This window comes from Myotis daubentonii, chromosome 18 (assembly GCF_963259705.1).
Source record: "Myotis daubentonii chromosome 18, mMyoDau2.1, whole genome shotgun sequence".
Lineage (NCBI taxonomy): Eukaryota > Metazoa > Chordata > Mammalia > Chiroptera > Vespertilionidae > Myotis > Myotis daubentonii.
In genome coordinates this window covers 38,128,593-38,152,833 of record NC_081857.1, presented here as the reverse complement: position 1 = coordinate 38,152,833, position 24,241 = coordinate 38,128,593, and the positions used below count along the sequence as shown (strand labels likewise).

Below are 24,241 nucleotides of genomic sequence, written 5' to 3'. Positions count from 1 at the left end.
AACTTATCAGGTCACCCGGTAACAAGTGGCAGAGTTGAGATTTAATATTAACTATATTTGCTGTTTGTGTATGTGAGAGGAGTGGAGTTTCTGGTTGTTTTTTTAATATATATCAAATGAAAAAAAGTTAGATATTTACATTTAAAGGTAAACCCTGTGCATTTTAAATAGGGCCAACTACTATTTTTAAGATAACTGAGATTCGAACCCAGATTAATTTGGTCCAAAGTTTATGCTGGGCCTTGGGGAATGCAAAGATGAATAAAACATTATCCACCTGGTTGATCTTTCAGACCGATGGAGATGGTTGACATGTAAGCTCACGTAGAACTCTGTTAAAATTTAGATGGCGTTCCAGGTGAGAGAATGCTTTAATGCCAAGGAAGTTTTTCAGAGGAGGTGGCCTTTGAGTGAATCAGATTGGGAAGGATACATGAGCCTGTAGGATTGTAGCTGGTAGCAAACCTTGCACAAAGGTGTCCACAGGGAGTGAGAGAAGGTGTGACACTGTGGAGCTAAAACCAGGCTTTCCGTTTAGGATTTTTCTCTGTAGGGAATCAGTAGCTATTTTAAAGCAAAAAAGAACGGAAAGATGTAATAATAATAACAATGACAACAGTAATAGTTTAAAGGAGCATTCTGAAGGAGATGTTAAAGGAGATTGGTGTTACTGAGAACTCTAGGTGTTTTTTTCCTTCTTAAAATCACCAAGTAAAGAAGGGCTCTCATTGACAGGTAATTTCTTAGTCTTAGTGGCTATTGACATGTAATTTCTTAGTCTAAGTGGCTATTGACATGTAATTTCTTAGTCTAAGTGGCATTGTTAATTAGTTAACATAATTTTCCATATGTAAGAAGAATCTTTAGTTTAAGGATATCTCCCATTAAATGTCACCTATTCGACTTTCATATAAAACTTGTAGGTCTAAAGAAACATCTAGATAATTAGCTTGAATATTTCAGGTAATTAGATGTAGGGAAAAAATAGTATTGTTTGGATGGGCAGGAATACTATTCAAATGATCTTGAAATAAAGGGTATTTTTTTAACATTTTTTAATTACATAGCAATACATGTTTATCAAAGAAAATTTAAGAAACAAAATAATGCAAAGAAAACAAAAAATACCTCTAATCAAGAAGCAAAGATAAACTTTTGGGGCATATATAATATTACAATCACTAAATAAAGTTTTAATATTCAGATTCCAGAGTTCTAGTCAACCAGTGGATATATTTAATACCTTAAATTAAGGAAAATGGTTTTCTGCCTTCACTTATTTTATTGACTGAATTACCATGCACAATTGAGAGTTTGGTTATTATTACAGTTACATTCTGATTTTCATTTAATAACTAAGGTGGCTGCTTTAACTGATTAAAATGATAACCTATTAAGTACTAACAAATGGCATGCTTTCAGTTGCTACTACCCCTCTCTTACCACCAATTCATTCTTAGGAATGGCAAAGGAAAAGGGAACCTTAAAACCTATTTGTTTTGCCTTCTTATTTTACAAATGAGGAAACTGTTCTTCTGAAATTTTATGTCCGGTAACGTATTCCTGTAAGTTTTCTTTTGTTTCTAATGCTTTTCTTTTGTTAAGCTTGCACTTGATTGCAGTCCTCTCTCCTTCCGGTCAGACTCTGCTTTTCCATCTCTCAGCCAGTGGTACAAAAGAAAGGGAAAGTGAAGAGAGGAGGAAGCACGTGCCAGAGAAGTAGAAGGAGCCTGCGTATGTCTGGGTGTAGTCATATAACCAGCCTGGAAGGAAGGAATGGTTTCTGTTAGCTAAGCAAACCTTCCCGTTAGTCATTCTCAGCCATGAACTTTTCTAGAAGAAAAGAACCTCATGTACTTAACCAGTCTGTATTGTGACCTATGGGAAAGTTAGTCCAGCTCCGTACCTGTCTTATTTCTAGTGATGGAGTTACTTGCATCAGTTTCACTTGATTTAGGGACTCAACCCATGGAGACAGTCACTGCGGACCCAGACCTCATCTCCGATCTTAGAAGTTGGAGAAAATTAGGAACACCTACCATTTCATTGTCTGATGAATCTTATTAGAAGGCACCATTCTTACAAAGAAAACAATTGTAAATTCCTAATGTTTTCCAAAGAAAAAAAGTAAGAGAACTGATCCTCCCCCCTCCCACACCCCCCAAACAAATGTTTGAGTATTTACTGTTCCCAGCAGTGTGCTAGGGGTTGAGGATACAATAATGACCCAAAAGAGACTTGGTCCTGGCCCTCACAGACTGTACAGTTTAGTGGGAGGTTAGGTGTTAACCACATAAATTGCAAGTGATAAGGGCTATGAAGGGAAGGTTCAGGACACCCTGAGAGCATATGAAAAGGAACTGACTATTTGGTCAAGTGAGTTAAATGATGGCTGAAGTTCTCCCTGACATGCTCTTTCAAAGCATGAATGGGGAGGGGTCCTCGAAATCCTTAGGCTAATGGCACATACTAGAACTTAAGTGAAACCCCTTAAAAAACCAAAAAACAGTTTTGACCTCACAGACTTCCTAAAAAGGTCTCAGGACCTCTGGGGAGTCCACTGACCACACTTGACAGCCCCTTTTCTAGGGACTGTATGCATTTTATGTTTTTAAATGCACACTTACATTGTGGCTTTTATATTTAAAATCCAAAAGAACTTAGAGAGTTAAAGCTGTTATTCTGATTATCTATTTAAAAAATGTTGGTGCTGTACGCCGGCACAGTTCTGGGTACTGGGGATATACCCATGAACAGAATAGATGGAACTCTGCCCTCATGGAACTTATGTTGTGTCTTTTGATTTTTGTTTATATCTTGGAACATGATTTCTCAATGGAAGTGTAGAGTATACCCTGTCCTCTTTGTTCTCTTATTTGGCTCTGAAACAGACTTTAAAAATGTTTTTAGTTATTTTTCATTCGTGTTACGTTTCTTGTTTGTAATGTAATGAATGGATGGAATGTTTTATCGCCTCTTAAATTCAGCAGACTTTAAGTTGCTTTTTACCTATTGACTCCTTGTTTGATCAGTGACCACAAATGCTTTTTGGAGTTCAGCAAAAGAGTGGGTGAAACCTACTAGGACAAGTCCTTGCTGACTGTGATTGACCTTTATATACCTGAAAAATAGGTGACCAATCTCTCAACTTCTAGAAATTTCTAGGAAGGAGGGAGTGTGAAAAGCAACCACACTCCCTTTTATCCCTGGTCATTGTTGCCTTAGTCCCACCAGTACAGCAAATTTACCAGCATATCTATATCTCCTGTGAATTATGAGACAGCAGTATTAGAAATAATACTATGGGAAAGACTAGAAATTCTTGGGTATGGAGATAAACAGTGTTGCTAAAGGTCAGGAGAGCACAGCTAAAAGTAGTGAAAAGAAATCCCAGAGGGCCTAAAACATTTTCAGAGAAAATGCTTATAAGCCTTTAATTTCACCCACATACACACATTGAAAGTCAGAATGTTGCTTTAGAAACATTAAAGAGTAATAAAATAATTTGTCTTAAGTCTGTTTTTTCTCTTTATACTTGATAATTGAGATGTTAGTATATATGTTTTTTTATCTTATCTCTATGACCCAATTGCCATTCAGTAGGATTATAATGTGCAGTATTTACTTTTAGGAGTCTATTTATAATAGCAAATATGAGGTGAAATGTATTATTAGTTGTCATAATCAGCTTAGCTTTAAGTGGCTGCTAGGTAAGTTAAATTCAGAACTTGGTCCCCCCCCCCCCCACTCTATTTGGTTGGAATAATTAGCCTTTCCCCACCACTGAAAAATAAAAATGCTGTATAATTGGTCAGATTTTATCAGATCTCTGTACTTTTTAAAGAATAGTATGAAAAAGCTGTATAACAGTGCACTCACTTTTAACCCTACCACTTTAATACTTCTAAGTATATATTTTTAAAAGAAATTATTGTCGGTAGTTCAGAAGCCACTCTATTTTAAATGGAAACCCACACATAGTTGACATTCAAAAGTCTGGGTTCATTTGTGGCGGTAGCAGAGAGAGTCGTGATTAGGTACCATCCACAGTTCAGGAAAGTGTATGTCTGTGTGTCCACTCCATGTGTGGAGCCACCCCTGAGGTAGGCCAGCAACTTCCCAAGCTGCAGCCCCCTGTGAGCACATCCTCAGTGTCTCCAGACGCCGGAGATGCATGTTAGTCGCTCGTTGGTTCCCCGCAAGGGAACTTCATCCTGGTTGGTGCCCAGTTGATTCTTGGGCACAAAAACTTGTTCTCCAGATCACTTCATCTATAGCTCTATAACCCATGTTTTGGGCAGGAATGTCTAATAATGTTTCCTATGATCATTTAAAACAACTAAGAAGATAGGGCTCAGCTTCCTTCATTAGCTTTGTAAACCAGTTTCTTACAGTGAACACAAAAGGGATTAGAATAATATGTCAAGTTTGATTTGTAATCTAGGATTTTAAATTCATTTAATAAAATGTCAGCATTTTAAAACTATTTAACATAATGTTATGGGTTAAGCCATACATGTTTAAAGATGAGTTTAACAACCTGTATTAAAAGTATTCAGACCTTAATATCTTAGAACTTGATTGAGCTCAGTTATGACTCTTTTTTATTAGGATTAGTACTATTAGGTTTACTGTTGGTCACCTTGTGAAAACTTGAAATATACCCAGAAAGTCCTTAATTCCAAAGTTCCTTGATGCTAGTTCAAGTTAGTGGCTGAGAATTCTGTAAGAGACTAGCGGTGTTGAACCAGAACTTGCAGCTGATGGGCTGCAGCACAGGGGCCAGCTACCAAGGGTCCAAGACAGGGATCTCATCCCCAGGCCACCGGAGCTGCTGGCTGGCGGTTAGCAGCCTTGTTGTTTTACTCTGGGTATATACCATATTTTCTATCAGTGCCATGATGGGAAAATACATAGATATTTTCAGTAATCTTGGGAAATGTGGTTTAGCAAATTTCAACCTCAGTGTCTTTTAAGACTGGAATTCTCCAAACGCCTTAAGATGGAAACTTGCAGTAAGATTTATTGGGTGAGCTTTGGGCATTGGCTCTGTGCTGTGGGTTTTACTAAAATGATTGTGGTCTGTGTTAGGATTTTGAAGCTTAAATCCTTGGCCTTGCAAAGGAATATGTTTGCAAGGGAAGGACTAACCCCCCTCCTCTTTTTAAACCACACTAAAGAGCTATTTGGATTTTTTTATTTTTTTTTATTTTTGTAGGGAGTCATCAATCCTGGAAATACTGAATCAAAATAAAATTGCATGGGCATTGTTTGTGGGGGAATCACTGGATAAAGAGATAATTTACATGGTTTTCCTTTGCCTCTTGAGGTTATAATATATCCTTCAAGGTTTAGAGGACAGAGAACCTTGCTCTGCTCTCTCACATGCCCCCACTTCCTCCCACTCTCCAGGGACTTATAGCAGACCAAAAGGTTGAGTTGTTTTGTTTGTTTGTTTTTCAAATACAGTTTCAGGCCATGGAGAAATTCCCAACCGATAGGCCAAGATGACTGATGAATGTGGAGCATGTGCTTGATAACAGGTGGAGTGAGGACTGGGCGTAATATTTGTTTAATATTGTATCCGAAGTGAGTAAGGAAGAGACATAATTAGAACATGACCTATTATTTCATGAGGAGGTGAACTTATCTGTGTTAGTGGGACAGAGGCAAACTTGGATGAATTTTCATCTAGCCACTATCTTCTCTTATAAAACACAGATGAGTTAGTGCAGTTTCACTCCATGGTATTTTTGATGAGCTGTGAAGTAAGCAAATAATAGTACGAGAGAGAGGTATTTCTTTTTTCTGTCTTTCCCCCCCACTTTTAATTTCTTTATTGATTAAGGTATTACATATGTGTCCTTAACCCCCCATAACGCCCCCACTCATGCCCTCACCCCCCTGTTGTCTGTGTCCATTGGTTAGGTTTATATGCGGAGAGATGTATTTCTCCTTTAGGAACTAGTTAACTTGAACTTGTGCTGGCGTACAATCGACTTAAAATTATTTGGTCTTAGAATAGCTTTCCTCGAGTTTGTTGATAAAAACAACAAACACTTTTGTGAAGTACCCTCTGGATTGAGTGAAGCTCTAGTATAATTTACGGCCATTCTTTTTATACCACAGCTTAGAAAGTCTTCATTTAAAGGTAAGAAAATGGAGACATGGCTTACCTGAATTTTCTGTTAATGAAGTGGAAGAAGAATGCACGTTCTATTAATTCTAAATGTTAGAGGTTCCAGGTTGCTGGTTTTAGTATTGAGTCCTGTCCATGTATGTGCTATTACTCAGTCAGCAATGGAGGAGCATTAAGAAAAGATTGTCTTCTCTGTATCCCACGGAACAACTAGCAGAGAGCTGTGCTAATAAGGGGCTTGGTAATTATTGAATGAATACTGAGCTATCAAATAATTGTTTCTGGTATTTTAAAGGAGTTTTCAGAAGATAATTGGGATTGATATAAATATATATTAGCATAGTATGTACACTCATCAGTTGGGAATGGGGGGGTATATGGAAGAGAGGGAAACTATATTCAGTTCTGTTTTATAGTCAGCCAATATGGGCCCTTGGTTTTATTTTTATGTGAAACTGAGCCTTTAACATTTTGAGATCACACATCAAATGCCTTTGGATAGAAGATTAGGAATTTCACATAAGCAGCTTACATTTGACTCGTATGTTGGAGAATATGATTATATACTTGCTTTTTTTTGCCCAAGGCACTATTTTTGTATTTATATTGCTTTCTGAAGGTCTACTTTTGTTAACAGGGTCTACTAGAAATATAATGTTTTAAAATAGCAGTGCTTTTCATTTCCCCACAACTTCCCAAGCTTCCATCTTAGTGCCAGCATGTAGATCTGAAGGCCAGCATCCAGCAAAAACAGCAGTTGGGTTTGGATAAGTGATGACATTTGGCCTATATGTCGTTCTGCTGATCACCCTAGGTCAGAACACCCCCTAGAGCTGGCCTAGCCGGGAACAGGCCACATTATTAACTATGAACTTGTCACTGAGTATTGTAAAGGAACAGGAGGGGCGGGCTGTATGGGTGCAGTGGGCAGTGGGGTGGCTTGTGGAGGAGGTGTGTTAGGGAGTAATTTTAAACTTTTATCCTTTTCAGTCCCTATCAGTGAGTTTCAGCAAAGATTTGATAAAGAATTTTGTTGCTACTATATTATCATAATCATGGTTTTAAAGGTGTATAAATAATTTTTTTTCTCCAAATGCTCTATTTACATTTTTAAAAGAAAAAAGTGTGTTTTTGTTATGTAAGTTTGATTACATAACAAACTCAGGTATGATTCTTATGGGTTTTCTATGCCCCCCCCCTTTCTGTGTTTTATGAAAATATGCTGTATATGACTAACTTGCTTTTCTTTTTCATTTCCACACAGGAAAGAGAAAAATATTGTTCAGATAACTGATGTAACCATTATTAACTAGCGTTTGACTGAGGATTACTGTGGAAAGTTTTACTGTTTGCTAGATTTCTAATTTAAAATGCCAGTAATCTTTTATAGGAATTTCAACTTCTGCGATTTGGTAATAACAGATCTAACAGGTAAGTAAAAAGAATGAGAATCTCATACAATTTGAAGATCTAAGCTTGGTTGAGAATTTAATATTTTGTAACCAGAAAGCCTATTGATTTATTTAAAGCCAAAGACAGTAATGGAACTGCCCAGTCCTGTTGAGAACTGAGTGAATCTTTAAGGCAGCATTTCTGATGTTTCTTTCGTAGTTGCTGTTGGAGTCAGAATTTAGGAACAAACCTAATGGCCTTTGTCAAGTCCTCTGTCATCTCACAGACAAAGACTGGCTGAAGTTTCTCCCTCCCACTGAGTGGGCAGGGCTGTAGGCGGTCAGTGAGAGTCAGACCAAAAAATCTATACCTAGGCTTTCAGCAGCAGCCTTAACACTTTCTTCGACTTTTCCCCCCCAGAACTTATAAAATTTATAGGTGCGTAAATAACATGCTCAGAATTAGCAGGTAGAAATTGTATCATGAGTTTCCTTTCCGCTGACATATAGAGCTGGGGCATTGTGGACTTTGGGTAATAAAAGACTCGTAAATTTTTTTTTTTTTATTCACTGATAGTAAGAAATGTACTTTACATCACATATACTTAAAATACATAGGTATGTGTGTGTAAAATAAAAGTTTCACAATAAAGGGATGCACTGTTTTCTAATCTGCTCTGTTGTAGTCTATCCTTTTTCATTCAAAGATAAATGAAAAGATCACGACCCAAGAAATTGATTTCAAGACACACACACACATCTGCAGCTTTTCCTTTTCAGGTAGCGGTCCTCACAAACATGCCTCGTCTCTCATGTACGGACCTCTTTGAATATTTTAAGATGTGTACAAAAGCTGGAATGTAAAAATCTCTAAACATGTTGTAGTTCAGTTCCTTGCCTTTCTCAGTTGCATGAGATGCGCTGTGCGCTGGAATTGGTTACCGCCCTGTGCCTTTGGCCTGACAGGCTGAGAGTTCCAGGCATCATTGGACCCAGTGAAGAGGGGTCAAGATGGAAAGAAATGCATGAGCAAACTGTACTTGGGCTCTGTTTTCTGTACCTCACTGCCCTGGGCCTGGCCATGAAGTAGTTCTGCCAGGTGTCTCTGGTGTTTGGTTTTCTCTTACTAGTCCCTATAGAACAATTCTGGCTTGACTCTTAAATCCCAGCCTGCTCTCCAGGTATGAAGTATAGACTGAGTTGGACAACACGGGAAGATGTGTGTCCATACGTGCAAATAAGGGTTTGGTTGTATATTTGTACCAATTTTAAGAATGATAGTGGGCAAGCTCAGACCCTTTTTCTGCCTCACTTCAGGACTGAAGGAGGCAAGCGTAAGTTTTAAGTTGAATCCCTTTTTGTGGGTGTTTGGAAATGCTGTAGTAATTTCTCCATTCCAATATATTGAGAACTATAGTTTGGAAAATACTGAAGTCTGTTCCCTATAAGTAGTTAGTCTTTTAATAGTCTTGGATTAAATGTCCAGTTAGGTAGAAAGTGAGTAAAATAACAACACACTTCAGTCTTAAAGCTAACTTAACATGATCAGAACTCCCCAAATTGTACTCTACTTGTATTTACTGTTCACCAGCGGTCCCACACAGCCACTCCACAGAGATTCTGGCCTTTAGGCCCAGTATCCTCCCACCTTTGGTACAGACACAAAGTGAAGGGCCTCCATCCCCCTTTGACCTCAGAGATGTTGAGCCCTAGCTAGTTTGGCTCAGTGGATAGAGCGTCGGCCTGGAGACTGAAGGGTCTTGGGTTTGATTCTGGTCAAGGGCACGTGCCCAGGGGGTGTGCAGTAGGCAGCCAATCAATGATTCTCTCTCATCATTGATGTTTCTATCTCCCTCTCCTTTCCTCTCTGAAATATATTTTAAAAAAATAAGAGATGTTGAGAAGAGCAGAAGGGTCAGGCTTGCAGTGTCAAGCTCTAAAAATGACTCCTGTTCAGGTAAAAATGGTAGTGGTTCTTTTTCTTTTAAGCATCCTAGGTCTTTGAAAATTCGATAAAACTGTATTGTCTTCCCAGACAAGTAGACATACATACAATCTCTGCTTTAAGACGCCCAAGAGGCTGTAAGAACTTCTTAATGCACTCTGTTAAATTAACCCTCAGATTCTCCCGGACTGGCGATGGCTTGTGAGGGTTGGTACAGGAACAGCACAGATATCATCAGTTTCTTTTAACCTGATGTTGTCATTACATGTTCCTGTTAATCACGGGTCAGCATTTTCTTTCATTTGCTCAGAACATGGCTAAACTGTTACCTGCTATCGGTGGTCCAGAAAGGACAGCTATCCCAGCGAAGAAACTGGCAAGTCCCATAAACCTGTGTATTGCAGAATTCCCAGACAGGTCAACCTGTAGGGATTAGAATTCACTGTCAGCCAGATAGAGGGTGAGAGTCTGTGGAGACCTGTCCTACGAGGGGACAAATACTGTTTGTCATCTCAAACTGAACTGTTGACTGCTGGGGTGATTTGGGTGGCCTTGTGCTCTGAATTGTGAAGAGCTGAGGCCAATAGGGACCAGAAGTTTCTCGAGGCAGGCAGTGTTTCCCCGTTATGAGTAAGGAACATTGGTTTTTGTTTCTTAGGTCTCTTTGGTGGCTCAGGGGTACGTTTTTCCCTGAACCTCGCTGCTCTTCTCTGTTAGGAAATAATATTTACAATCTGGCTGACAGTGGGATTCTTGAATCCACCTGAGTTGAGTACCAACCATTGGTTTGTAAGCAATCAGATATTATGAGGAGTTGACTCAGCTTTAGAAAGTTTGGCTTTTGCCTAAGCCTCGTGTATTTCCAGCTGCATTTAGGCTAATATGGCCGTGAGCCAGAACTCGCCCAGGGATGGTGTTTCGGCACATGGGGACTTGGTGCTAAGGAGAACCCAGAAGTTTGTATGTCAGTTCCACTTGGGCCCAGGACTTGAAGTCGATTGGGGGTAAAAATGGAGAAGAGTTTTTTTAAGTGCCCCTGTTGAAATACAGAGCTTCTCTCAACAAGAGAGAAGCCACACTGGGCAGGAAGGCCCTTTTCTCTCAGGAACTCTTCGGGGTTGTGTCTTAGAGGGAGCCAAAGAAGTTTCCGGAACTGAAGGGGAGAAGTGAACAGAAACCTGATCTGGGAAACTGATCAGCAAAATGGAATCCTGCTTATTATTATTATTGGTTTCCATTTCTTTCGTGTTCCATGTGGACAGTCCTCCCATCATTCCAACCCCCGAGGTAAGATGAGTAACGGGATTAGGATATAGCTACAGGGTTTCTGCGGCCTTGGCTGTGATGTTTTGTAATCATAAAATTAATACAAAATATGTGTTCTCTTTGGGCAACATTATTATTCATCCTTGCTTTTACTAAATGGTTTAACAATGTTAATGAGTGTGTCTACTCACCATAACAGGAAGTATCAATGCCAGGTAACCACCAGAGAAAATGGCAAAGACGACGGTATAGGTCATCAGTAGTGGGAAGGTGGTGGCTAACGGAGCAAGCAGGTTAGTGACGCCGCAGAGTGCGAGGTAAGACTTGTGGAAATGGTACTTGCTGGTCCAGTTTTGATCGGCAATCCATCCAGAGAGAATCTGACTGACTGCCTCAGTGACACCTAGAAGAAGTTTGAAAGGTCTTATGAAATCCTAATTCCATTTTTCCCAGCCCCTTTGAAGAATGTAAATGCCTAAGGCATCTTTTCCTAATTAATAAGACTTCATCCTTAGGCTAGGACACACGAGAAAAAAAATGGTTCCATTTGCCTATCAGTAGATGATACCATTTACTTACTAGTAAGTATTCCAGACACATCTAATAAACTACCAGAAAGTTCATACCGCTGAGCTGGGAGCCCTGGTTACAGGACCCGGGCTCAGGGAGCCCTCCTCAGAAAGGAAGTGTGAGTTTGTAAAGACGAGTGGGCCTCCGGTTTGTGTCCAGGAAGTCAGAGGGTGGGTGATGAGTATAAATAATAAAGCCTTATGTTTACAAAAAGAAAAAGGAGGTGTTGGGACTCTTTTATAATTGCATAGGAGGATTTGAAAATTAAGTCCTTCTCCAGAGGTTGTTATGCTTAACTTGAAAATATGTAGGAAGTCTGGAAATGGGAGATATTTTGAACATGACCTATGATGTAACTTGAACAAAATGTAAGAACCACAATTTCGCTTAATTTCATAACAGAAATTCTTAACCTTTATCCTGTTAGAAGCTAATGTAGTGGTTAAATACCAAGAGATTTTCCCCAACAGTAGCATGAGCTGTGGTGGTTCAAATGGATTTTATGCTTCAAATCCTTCCTACAGTTCAAACATAAATTGCTCCACACACACACATTAAAAAGAAATAAAAATACAGAATACTACCATTTCTGTATTTTTACAGTTATTTTCTAGGACACATACTGAGTTTATGTTCTTTTGTTCCATTATATAGCCCTAATCTCATCTACATTGATACTACTAGACACTTTAGTGAGAACGTCTGTTGAGCTATGTATCTTTTGTGTGTGTGTACATATATTTTATTTGATTGAGAGTACCTTTGCAGTTGGAGGCGGAGTGCAGTTAGTTTTGTAAGCCTTGGTAAATAGTCTTGCAGAGGAAAGTCACTGAGCTACCGAGACTTTCCAGATAACTGGAGATAACCAGTTCCATTTCATCCCTTCTCAGTTTTTAAAAATTATCAGTCAATCCATTAGTGACTAGCCTCAACAGGCATATATATGTCTTACTATGAGTCCAAGTGGAAAATGCTTAGCTACAAATATTAGTAGAACATGATTGCATGCTTACAATGGGCCAGGCACAATCTTAAACCTCTCATACATGACTTGTTCAATCCTCATAACCTTATCAGGGTAGGTAGGTACTATTATCCCTATATTACAGATGAGGACATTGAGGCACAGAGAAAGCACATAACCTGCCCAAGGTCATACAGCTCGAAAATACAGAGCAAAAACTTGAGCCCGGGAAGTCTAGCTCCAGAATGAAACCTTTCAACCAGTGCACGATGCTGTCTGCCTGGAATTTCTTTTGCTCCTCGAGTGGTGGTTGCCACTAAGCACCAGCTTTTAAAAATACTGTTTTTTCCAACAAATACCTAATGTCTACTGTGTCAGACACTTATGAAAAACTAACAAGACTTTCTGTTTGATTGTTGGAGTGTGAGGTTGCAGTAGGCTTTCTCACCAGCTACAGAAACGAGGTAGGAGGCGTCCATCATGTCGATCCCCAGTGTTTTGGCTCTGGCTACCAGGTGGAAGGTAGGGATCAAATACGCCAGCTGACTGAAGAGAAGAGACCAGGTAAATATGCAGAAGAAAGGGTTCTTTAAAAGAGAAATATCACAGAGGTTTTGTTTACAGCTCCACAAAGTAGCCTTTTGCTGGAAACGTGCATCTTTAGGTGTTAGGAACAGCCCGTTCCTGCTTGGCCCATCGTTGTCCTCTTGGTTTTGCTGTTGTGAGTCTATGAAACCTGTACCGGCTTGTCCCACCTCCTGCATAGTCCGGTCCCTGATGGGGAACTCTGGCGTCTCGCTGCAGTGTGATGTGTCCGTCCCGCGCCCTGCCTCCGGACCGCTTGCAGGCAGGCTGCTACCTTCATCTTTCCCATCAGAGTTGTGCCCGCTTGTGCTGTGGATGGCTCTCAAGAGCATACTCGAAGGCACCAAGTTCAGTATGATAGCTCCAAATAACATAAGGGCACCTAAATCGAGAGAAATCTCGACGTTGTTAAAAATTACCCCTCTCATTTCATAATGCTCTGTTCTCAGGCTCAGAATATTCATAGTGTTGCTAAATAGTCATAGCGCGATAATTCCTCGAGGTACTACTTTGTCTCCCGATTTTAACTGGAAGTAATGAAATCTGATGACTTGTTACCATACACACTGCTGTATCCTTGGGAAACGGTGGCCTTTTGCAGATAGGATACCAGAAAGCTGGCATGGAAGGAGAGTTATTTGTGCTAAAGGAAAAGAGAATAAAGAGGAGCTGGGGGAGCTACTTCAGATGTTAGAAAATTACATGGTGTTTTGAAGAGGGACTTGAAATGTTCTGAAGTGGGTATAAATTTTGAAAGAAGGCAGGTGCCAGTTTCGCCTCTGAGGCTGAGTAGGTAGGTCTGGATTTCCGTGGGGCCTGACTGAGGCTGAGGTGTGTGTGTTGCTCCCAGAGACAGGGCTGGCCACAGGTCCCGCCATCCTGTCACGGGTTTGTCAGCTGGGCCTGTTCATGAGACTCCTGCACAACTGCTCTGTGAATTTATGTCTGTTTCTCTAGAAGTAGACATATACATACATATGTGCATATCATGTTTCCAGTAATGTAAGGTGATTTAATACAGATATTTTCTGTAAGGCACAAAGAAAATTGTGAAGTGAATGATTCTCATTCATTTGTGTAAAAGATTACGTATTAAGGAACATAATCTTTTTACCCTTTTTTTTTTGGTTCTGGTTTAGTGAGTCCAATGGAGGAGGCATGTTTTATGCAGATTTTTTTCTTAAAGGGAGAATTTGGAAAGAATTCTTTGGTGGTGGAAGGAGAATGTGCCCTTATCTCTCCAGGGATATCGCTGTCCCTGCAGGGTGTTTCACAGCTCACAGAGGAGCTCTGTGCCCCAGACAGGACCCTGGGCTGAACGCAGAGCTGCTGGTGTGGCTGGCAGAGCCTGCAAGTAGTTCAAGATCTCACTGCTGTGTATTCCCCAAGGAGGAGGGGCATGATTCTTTAGAAATCATCTCTACTCTGGCTCCAAACATCTTCACCTCCAGTCATCAAGGGGAAAAACTGAACTTGAAATCTTGCATAGTTGATAGGTCAGACACTTAGAATGACTCACCTGTCCAGTCATACAGATCTATCAGGACTTTTGCAAAAGGTGCCAAGAGAAATGTCAGTCCCATCCCTGAACGGGCAATAGCTGTAGAAAGCCCTAATCGTTTTTTGAAGTATTTGCTCATTACCACCATTGCTCCTTGGTACAGGAAAGCGGAACCCAAACCTAAAAAGAAAACCGTAATAGTTTGGAATCACTTACATGAGGTGCCTTGTACCAGATGGATATTCTGGACCGTGACCATGAAACTAGGCCTTTTGGACACGTGGCCAGTAAGAGGGAGGGTCCTAGTTCCTTTTTTCTAACCTTTTTACAGTGGACTCACCAGGTAAAACTCCCATAGTCACACAAAGAAAGGGGATGCTCGTGGCCCAGCTGCTGATCACGTAGCCACCGGAAACGAGGAAGGTCCCAAGCAGGGAGGCGGTCTTCTCGCCAAAGACGTCACAGATGACAGCAACCAGGGGGCCTTGGGGAGAAAGAAAAGCTGGTTCTAGGTGAACGCTTGGCGCCCCTTACCCTGGCGTCGGTTCAAATGAGCAGCTTTAGGAAAACACTTCAGAGTCTTGTGTTCTTCACAGAGGTATCTGTGTTGGGCTTTACCAGTCCCAGTCCCACACTGTTCGCTTTGTTTTTTAAGGAAAAAATTATAAATAAGCAGGGTTGGAGGTGAAGCTTACTGAAAATGCATTACAAAACCTCCACACAGGAGAGTGTGTCTGTGGCCTGTGACTAGAACAAGTTTGCTCCCTAACCTCTGCACCACGCTAGGCTCCACATAGAACTGCAGGAAAAGGAATTGGTTCCCAATTGTTTTGCAAAAGGTTAGGTGATCAGGTCAGAACTCCGAGGTCTGACTTCCCCGCTGACAGGGTGGCTCACTGAACCTAGGGAAAGGCACTGTGGAAAGAAACACGGCGTGAGAAATCATGCAGTTAAGTAGTTGGACTCTGGACTCCCACTTTCTTTGTTTGAACTCCAATTTTTCCAATTTCACCAAGTCAGGTGGAGGCTAAACACTGCAGGTTTGTCCTTTTCTCGGCTGTCCCTATTGATAATGACCCTGAGTGTAGCGGCGCCTCATGCTTGTTCCCAGAATCGCCCTCTGGGCCTCTCCTTGGACAGCGACCTTATCCCTGGTCCTCATACCTGCAGAAAAGCTGAGTGATGACATGATGGAGCCAATCCAACTAGTTTGCTCTGAGGTGCCTTCAAATTCTTCTTGAAAAACCACAAAGAAAATTGCAAAAGTCTTGGTCATCCCCAAAACAAACATGTTGACCTAAATGAAAGCAGACAGAGTCCAAGTCAGGGTGCAACGGAGGGGTTAGAGCTGCTCGGGGTTCTGATACCCCAGCTTGCCAGCACTTACCGTTAATACATTTTATATTTTATGGGGTGGTCATCCCCTAAGAGCTTCTCGAAGCACTTTACATGAGTATCCCCTTGAATCATCACGAGGCTGTGGAGTGGGTGTGTCACTGGTACTAGTGACCAGGAAATTGAGGTTTAAGGAAATTGCTGAAGAGGGGCGTGCTGGGGTTGAGATTTGAACCCAGATCAACCCCTACTCTACTGTTCTATGACATTAGCATCTGTTAAGCACAGTCGAGTCCAGTTACCTTTGTGAGAAATGCTGTGTTGGTCCAAAAGATGAATTGTTCCTATCAGTTCCCGGGTTAGCTTTGCTTTAACTCTGCTCTTGAGCTAAGTACCATTCATCACCTGATATATAAGTAGAGGGACCATATAGTAATTTATCCAAATTGAGACACTTTTGAGGGCAAAAGGGAGCACTGTTAATTGTGCCAGGACAAGAGTGAACCAGGTCACCTGGTTGGGTCACATGCCCGCTAGGAGGCGCTCTCCGTGGAGGTCAGGTTTCTTTCTGTGGCGTGCTAGTATATAAGCCCCTAGAGCAGTGGTTCTCAACCTTCCTAATGCCGCGACCCTTTCATACCGTTCCTCATGACCCCCAACCATAATGATTTTCGTTACTACTTCATGACTGTAATTTTGCTACTGTTATGAATCGTAATGTAAATATCTGATATGCAGGATGTATTTTCATTGTTCTCGATCCACAGGTTGAGAACCGCTGGTGTAGTAGTTAAGTACTGGTCTGCACAGTCAGCCTCCTTGGCCCGAGTCCTGGCTCAGCTTCCTACTGGGGGTGTGACCTTGGGCAAACTATTTCTGAAATAAGAATCCAGCTGGGGGCGGGGAGTTAAGCTTCGTACATTTTATATTTTACAGAAGTTAAGGTTCCTCTTTTGTATAGTGGAGATGAAGTCAGTGTTAGCTAGCTCACAGGACTGTGAAGATTGAGAAAGTTCTGGTAAAGTACTTAATACAGATGTTTCTCAACTTATGCTGGGGTTACACCCCGCTAAACCCATCATGAGTTGAAAATATTCTTGGTTGTAAATGCACTTAATACACCTAACCTGCTGAACATTATTGCATAGCCTACGTCAGAGATGCTCAGAACACTTAGGATAGCCTACAGTTGGGCAGAATCATCCAACAGACGATTTTACAATAAAGCGTTGAATATCTCATGGACTTTATCACTTTTGCACCATCGAAAAGTTGAACAATCATTAAGTCAAGCCATCAATTCAGGGATCATTAAGTAGCACTTAATACTCAAATTATTAACTATGATTTTATTATCTTTAACCATTAATATTTTTCAAGCGTTTCAAACTCGTTCATATAACTGTCTACCATACTAACTCATGTCAACTCATCCAAAACGAAAGTCTTCTCTTGTCCCAGACCCACTTTTCCTTCTCATTTCCCTTTTATTGCTACCGTCTACCCACTCCGCCGAGTCAGAGCCTGCCCCTTCGTTCCCTTAACTCCTGCCTGCTAGAGAATCAAGACCTCCTCCATCCCCAGTTAGACTCCTGTCTGGAGAAAGGGACTAAGAACCAGAGGTGGTGCTCTGAGGTTGCAAAAGTTGGGGTTGGTAAGGAGGTCCCTTAATAGATTTTTCCCATTTTAACTTGATAGAAGCTACTGCTTTTTCATTATTTACAGTGAACAATGCTATGGACACCAGGGCTCTATATTTAAAAGTGAAAACTATTTTATCAGGCCCTCATTAGGACAGTTTGTCATCAGCATGCACCCAGAGGGATTTCTGTCAGGAAGTGGGGCTACAGAACATGCAGGAACCTCGAACGACCCAGACTTGTTTCCGTTGGTTCAGTATTCAGAGTGGTGATTGTGCCGTCATGAGCAAGGGCACAGTGACATCATTCTGGAAAACATCCTTCCCCTTTAACCACGGGTTCTGTGCTGGCATCTAAAGGGTGCTGGCCTCTGCATCCTGAATTTGGCTAGCTACTGGTCTCCCAGTTCGGAACCTGGCCGCTCTGGTCCGTCTTTGACGTCTGGGCAAAGCAAGTGGTTATGACTTGTATTTAATCACTGAGTCTGCGTCTTTCCCTGTGGATATCAACAAAGCCAAGGTCAGCCTTTGCGTCTACCCTCCTCCCTTCCTTATCTTGTAACCTTCCAACTTTGTTTCTGTTCTCTCCCCCAACCCCTCCTCCCTCACCGGGAGAATGTTTATTAAAGCTGGGAACAGTGAAACAAGGACAGGCCTAGGACAGAAGACAAAGAGGAGAGGTTAGGCGGGGAAATGGGCCTAGCTGGGCTGCTTTGGCTCACTATGGAGTCAGAGAAAAGGGGGCCTTGTGGACAAATTCAGAGGGTTTGTCCAGGACGAGCTGCCCATGGCTCACTGGGCAAGTCCCATGGGGTCCTTTAGAGTTTAGGAGGTGCATGCCTGTGGGGGAAGAAGAGGAAGGGAATGGTAAGGGTATGCTCCCTGGAGGGGAGCACGCCTCTTTTTCTTTGGACTCAGATATTAAAAGTCTTTTCCCCAAGCCTGGATTTCTGCTTTGTTAAGCGGATTAGACAAATCTGGATTTCATCCCATGCTTTGGACCAAGGTGGCTGGGTTTTAGTCCTGTCCCAGTCCGGTCAGACGTTGTCAATGGGCTCACCCCAAAACAAAAGCTTTTGAAATTTTCCTGTGGCTGATCCAGCACCATTATTTCCTTTTTATTTTTAAGGGCACGCACCTCCCCCCCACCCCCATAAGAACTTCTTCATCCAGATCATTTTAATTAGAATATTGTCTTGGGGCTGGGTCAGCCACAGGGGCCCCTTTTGAATAAAGAGCATCAGGCTTTGTTAGAAATTATTGTTTAATAGCAAGTTTCCTCTACCCTAGATTCCTCTCTAGCATCCCCTTGCTCTTCCTGACCTTCACAGACAAAGAATAGTCTGTTGGGTTATCTGCACTTCCTCTGTCCTGGCACCCTCTGTGCCGGCTCTTATCGAGGTTATCAGAGACTTCCCTGTGGCTACACTAACAGCCCTTCGTCATTTCTACGACATCCGACTTCTCAGCAGCTTCTGCTCCTCTGGACATTTCTGCCTTCGCTTAGGGGGCGCTGCATGCCTGGACCGCTGACTTCCGACTGCTTCTGTTTCCTCTGTGGGCAACTCCGCCAGTTCCCTAGGTCTCAATTCCCGCAGGACTAATTGCTCTTGGTTGCTCCACCCTCTCCCTGGCATTTGGACCCACCCATCTCATTGTTCCAGCCACCACCGATGAATCCTATCACAGCTAAGCCCCAAGCAACCCTACAGATGGGGGCTCTGCCCCCTTTCCAGCCACCACAAATTTCAGGGTGCAGACCCCGTGCTCCACATGCACATGGACTGCCGCACGCCCCTCAGACTGTCCAAAGTCAGTCCATCCACACCAGATTCCCTCCCTCCCCTCGCCCCCCAAGCTCACCGAATGGCATCTGTCAGCCTCCAAGTTGCCCGAGACAACCCAGGATTCCGACTCCTGGAACTGCAGTTACTCTCCAAGTCTTACAGGTCTACCTCCTCAGTATAGCTCAGATCTGGATTCTCTCCGTCCCCATTGCTGCTCCAGAACTTAGGGCCTTACTGTGTTTTCACCTGGATCATTGCAACATCCCTCCAATGGGTGCCCCTGCCTCCAGGCCTAGCCCCCAGCAATCCCTCTCCGCCTGCAGCCCGAGCCATTTTCCTGGCATGCAGATCTGATCCCGTCACTCCTGCTTCATTTCTTCCTTCTTTTAACTAGCTCTCAGAGCCTCAAGATAAAAACCAAGGTTCTTATCGTGTCATACAAGTCCCCTGCCCATCTCTACAACTTCAGCATTTACCACCTTGTTTAGTCAGAAGTCTGCCCATCGGTCAGTCCACCCACTCACCAACAGGTATTTATTACGTGCCCACTATGTTCCAGGCTTGTTATAGGGTCTGGGCTTACAGTCGTGAGCAACATGGTCCCTGTCCTCATGAAACATCCAGCTCAGTGAGGCAGACTGAATATTGGCAGCCATGCCAATATGCGAAGTGTGGCAGCTTAGAATGGGTCCTTTTTTAAAGGTCAGGAGCTCCCAGAGAATGTGTCGTGGGTGGCGTTTTCCCTCACCTCAGGAGCTCATCTGTTGTAGAAAAGTACTTGTGATGCATGCAGTCACCAAAGCAGGCGTTTAACTGGCCTCCGACTGCAGGCGATTAGCTTGTTAATGTTCCTTGTTAACATTTTGGGACCTAGTATATCTTACCCTATAGAATGAAAGGTAATATGCAAATTGACCCTAACAGCAGGAGAACCAGAATGACCACTCGACCAGTCACTAAGGCGCACTGACCACCTCTTGGTCCCTTTCCCCAGCCGGCAGGCTCCAATCGCTCAGTGGTGAACTGGGAACCTGGATGGGGGCCGGGCCAGCTTTGGGCAGCCGGGGAAGATGGCCCTGACCTCAGGCCAGGCCTAGGGACTGTACCTGCGCACGAATTTCGTGTGCCCAGCCTCTAGTGCTTTTATAAGCAGCATCACACCCACCCGCCCCTGCCCCCCAAAGCAGGACATTGTTTATTAATCTGGGTATGAGGCAATTTTCTTATCAGCAACTACATTGGTTAAATAGCTTCCTGTCCTGAGGGTAATGTAGGCAAAGCAGGGTGGTTATTGGGGAGAAAGGGGGAGAACCGGACAGACCCTCACCAGCAGTGCCATCCTGCCAAGCCTGTATATGGGGAGGTGGCCCAGCCATGGGAAGGGCTCTCAGACCTTAGCATAGTTTCTAGTAACATAGAGATTCCACGTTCTTTGGTAATGAGGCTGATGTGTCACAAATGGCCGTCTGGTTAGGGACTGTATTACACAAGTCCTGGCTGAGACCTCTGCTCCTGCTTTCCCTTCTCTGTCACCAGGGAGGAGGCCTGAGCTGTAGGGCTGTGGGAGGAGGGAGGGTTGGGAAGGAAGGGGTGTCTGTGAGTAAACTGATTTGGGGACACGAGGAGCTGTGGAGCTAGCGCCCATCTGTAGGGTTGCTTGGGGCTTAGCTGTGATAGGATTCTCCGATATTCTAATGACCATGCTGACATTCAGGTCAGGAAGAGGGAGAGAGAAGATCATTAAGAAACAAGTGCCCAGTCCAGTTGGCTTACGGATGACGGAGAAAAAACAGGCTCCCGGTTCAGAATCTTGTGTCCTTCCCTCTCCAGACATCAGAAATACACAGGGACCGATTCTGGCTCACGTGTGGCTGGTGGGGAAGGGTGGAAGCCAGCAGCAGGCAGGACGGAGGAAATGTCCCCGTCCCCTGTGAGTGGAGGAGGTCGCTGCCAGCAGTTAGTCTACGCTGGGCTGAGTGCGGACCCCACGCAAAAACGCTTTAGCCCCTGCCAGTGCTGGTTCCGGGGTGGTTCAATGTGTGCTTGTCCCCAGAACTACCTCGTGTAGCCAGGGCAGAACTGCTGATGGTGACGAGCCTTCTGTGGTGCGGGGATGGGAGGGAGGAGGACGACGAGACCAGATGGGAATGCGTTTGCTTTTGCTCAGGTGAACGGTTCCAACCTGGGCCCATTGTGGACGGCTGACTTGAGCAACCACTGGCAGTTTCTGGCCTGGCTCTGCCCCCTTTCTATTCAAATGCCAAGGCTTTCATAAGGGACCTTGGCCTGGAGGCGGGAGGAGGGAAAGGAAATCCTTACCAGGAAGAAGTGAAGCACAATCATCCATCCCCAACCTCCATCCAGGGCCTGGGTGTAGGGTGGGGCCTTCCCTGCCCTCAGCATGGCGCCGGTCCCTGGGACAAACCCAAGACGGAGTTGATTGAGTTGACAAGAAACAGACCTAAACTTTCAAACTTCACTTTTCACTGTGGTATAAAACCACTTGTACTGTAATTGTCTTTTAGCCCAACTCTTTAAAAACAGATGATTTCCTCTTGTTCCTAAAGTTGTTTATAGACGAATTTTAACCTCCAAAACGCAAGCAGGACTTGGTACATCTTTGGGACCGTCCTGCAGGCTGCTTCCCAGCTACCGATGGCCGCTCACAGGGCTCGACATCTCCTGAAGCATGCCCTAGTCACGTGTAATGGCTGCCTGGTCCCTGTTTTTTTCTATAATCACGATCCAGGCAGAATCATGGGAGAAGGAAGAGAAGCTAACGATAGGCTGTGATTTGAGGGATTCGAAGCCACTGCAGAGAAATCCCTTGTCACCAGTTTGGCACTGATGACCACTCAGTTTATTTTAAAGGAGTTAACTGCAAAGCTCGACCTTACTGATTGTGGGTGGCGGCTCTGAGCACTGTCCTCGGTGTCCTCCCCCCAGGGCTGCGCACCAGATCCCAGGGGAAGCTGTGCACCACCCTCTGGTCCCCTGGGTGAGCTTTCGACTTGAGAGAAATAAAAATTAAAAAAAGGGGGCGGGTTGCCTTGGGTTAGGAACTCTATTTACAAAGCCCTCGCTAAAATGAGAATATTCTAAAGGGCTAATCAGGGTTGGGGAACCTTTGTAAAACTGCCGTAAGCCGTTTGGATATTTATAACATCATTTGCAGGCACAAAAATATCAGCTTAAAAATTAGCCTGCTGTCTTTGGTCAAACTCACCCCTAATGCCTTGGCAGGACCTGGTGTCCCCCACCCGTGGGCCGAATAGACATGGCAGCGAAATGCACTGACTGTTCCTTGAGTGGACCCTGGGCCAGGAAAAGCGAAGAGCTTTGGGGGGTTCGTTGGAGTTTGGATGTGGACTGTGAGCAAAGTTGCGCCTCTTGGGTGTGATGGTGGTCTTGTGGTTCTGCAGGAGAACATGCTGAAAAGCTTCCAGGAGTGCAAGTGTCGTCATTGCTACCTCCTCACAAATGAGCATCGCTATTTGAGCCCAGGAAATGGACCTCCCAACCCTGGAGAGGGTGTGTCTTCTGTAAAATAAGCAAGTCCTGAGGACCCTGGAAGGAAAGGCAGGGGCACGGCTCTGAGTCCTGGGGAAGGGATCCAGCATGCTTCATTTCCCACTGTCGGGTCAGCAGGCAGACTGTTTCTTACTGGAAGGAGAACCCACGGCCGGGCATGTGCAGTGGCCGTGTGGTGAGCAGCTGGGCTGGGGGAGAAGCCTGTGGGTCATTCAAAACATTATAGGAAACCAACCCCAACGCACAATCCTGTTTTCGTCTTACCTTTGACGTGGTGTTCAGCAAAGGAATCCTTCACAGATGAGACACTCCGGGGAGAGAAATAAACTAGTTTTCTAGAATATTACTGTTTTTCCGAGGGAGTTCGTAATGTGCTGTGAGAACAAGTGAGCATGTAAGTCTGAGGACCTCAGGGCCGATGTCTGCATCCGGCCAGTGGACTTTACCTCGTGAGGAGCCGAGGCAGATTTGACACCACCCATCCAAGCATCGGAGTAAACCAAGTGGAAAATCCTCTCGGTAACTACCGTTGAATCAGTTAAACAAGGAGGTCAGCACAGAGGTGGCTCTGGTGCTGCGGTGGCTACATAAGCAAACCCAAGTGAAGGCCTGTAAACCCCTCAAGGTGAAGAAATGAAAACCCAAGGACAACCAGTCACCAACAGCCCATCAGGCCTTACGTGACAGCCAGTCATTTCCTTGCTTGGCTTTTGCCGTTTCTCTACAAAAGTCTCTCCTAAAGCTGCTGTTGGTGGAGCACTCTTACCTACTTCGGGTTTGGTGCTGCCTGATTCAAATAGATTTTTGCTCAAATTCTTACTATTTTGATGTGCCTCGGCGTCCCGTCTAACACTACTCAAAGCAAAGAATGAGGCCCCAGGACGCAGAGCCGTGCCCCTGCCTTTCCTTTCAGGGTCCTCAGGACTTGCTTGTTTTACAAGAAGACACACCCTCTCCCAGAGTTGGGAGGTCCATTTCCTGGGCTCAAATGGCAGTGCTCAGGAGTTCAGCCCATGTGTGTGACCTTACCAGCACATGAATTGACTAAGTCTGGGCTGTAACATGGGGTTCCAGACACCGTTTTAATTGCTGTTTTTCATACTTGATTGTCTTACCACCAAACACCTCCCAGAGGTGTATACTTGGATTTTAATGAAACTTTTATTCTTGCATTTTGGAAATGGTTAAGGCCGAGTCTCCTAGAAAATTACGGGGATGATTCAGCTTTCTTACCCCATTTCCTTTCTGTTCCACCCTCCACCTCAAAAAACACACACCAGTCAACAGGAAATTGCCTTTCATCTCCCCAGCACCCACAGAATGCATGTTAGGCTAACCTGCGTTTTTCTTGATTTAGCTGGAAAATCTGCACATATTTATGCATGTTCCTTTTTAAAAAGTGGCTTCTCAGGCTCTTAAAACCAAACTAATACTCAGAGATGAACATGCTAGCAGAATCCCAGCCAAGTGGTTTGGGAAACGCTTTATGAGTAGCGATAGGATGATAGTTACGTGATGCTGGTGCTAAGGACCCAATGACCCTCCAGCAGAAGGCAGGACCCCCAGAAAGGTGAGTACTATTCAGTGT

The 24,241-nt window shown here is 43.6% G+C and overlaps 2 protein-coding genes across 4 annotated transcripts in view; one reads left to right on the top strand and one right to left on the bottom strand.

Annotated features, from left to right (window-relative positions):
• Window positions 1-8,201, top strand: part of RBM15 (RNA binding motif protein 15) — a 31,911-nt gene extending 23,710 nt beyond the window's left edge. For both annotated transcript variants that reach the window (XR_009449821.1, XR_009449819.1), the window contains one exon: window positions 7,404-8,201. The gene's annotated coding sequence lies outside the window, so the exon portion shown is untranslated. The remainder of the gene's footprint in view (window positions 1-7,403) is intronic.
• SLC16A4 (solute carrier family 16 member 4) lies at window positions 906-23,114 on the bottom strand. Of its 2 annotated transcripts, XM_059673834.1 has the most exons (9): window positions 22,918-23,114; window positions 21,442-21,536; window positions 15,526-15,658; window positions 14,702-14,845; window positions 14,380-14,541; window positions 12,724-13,242; window positions 10,933-11,144; window positions 9,805-9,898; window positions 906-1,763 (listed from the first exon to the last, which is right to left on the bottom strand). In XM_059673834.1, exons 2-9 carry the CDS (start codon window positions 21,523-21,525, stop codon window positions 1,639-1,641), a joined length of 1,473 nt encoding a protein of 490 aa, XP_059529817.1. In that variant the 5' UTR covers window positions 21,526-21,536; window positions 22,918-23,114; the 3' UTR covers window positions 906-1,638. The 2 variants fall into 2 exon arrangements, with proteins under 2 accessions (XP_059529817.1, XP_059529818.1); XM_059673835.1 differs by lacking the exon at window positions 14,380-14,541.
• Between the last annotated feature and the right edge of the window lie 1,127 nt (window positions 23,115-24,241).

Coding starts and splice junctions, on each gene's coding strand:
- SLC16A4 (XM_059673834.1), bottom strand. CDS start 21,525: ATGCTGAGGGCAGGGAAGGCCCCACCCTACACCCAGGCCCTGGATGGA. Junction 15,659..21,441: donor TTGTGCTTCACTTCTTCCTG/GTAAGGATTTCC, acceptor GCTTTCATTTAG/GTCAACATGTTTGTTTTGGG. Junction 13,243..14,379: donor AGATCTGTATGACTGGACAG/GTGAGTCATTCT, acceptor CTCTCGATTTAG/GTGCCCTTATGTTATTTGGA.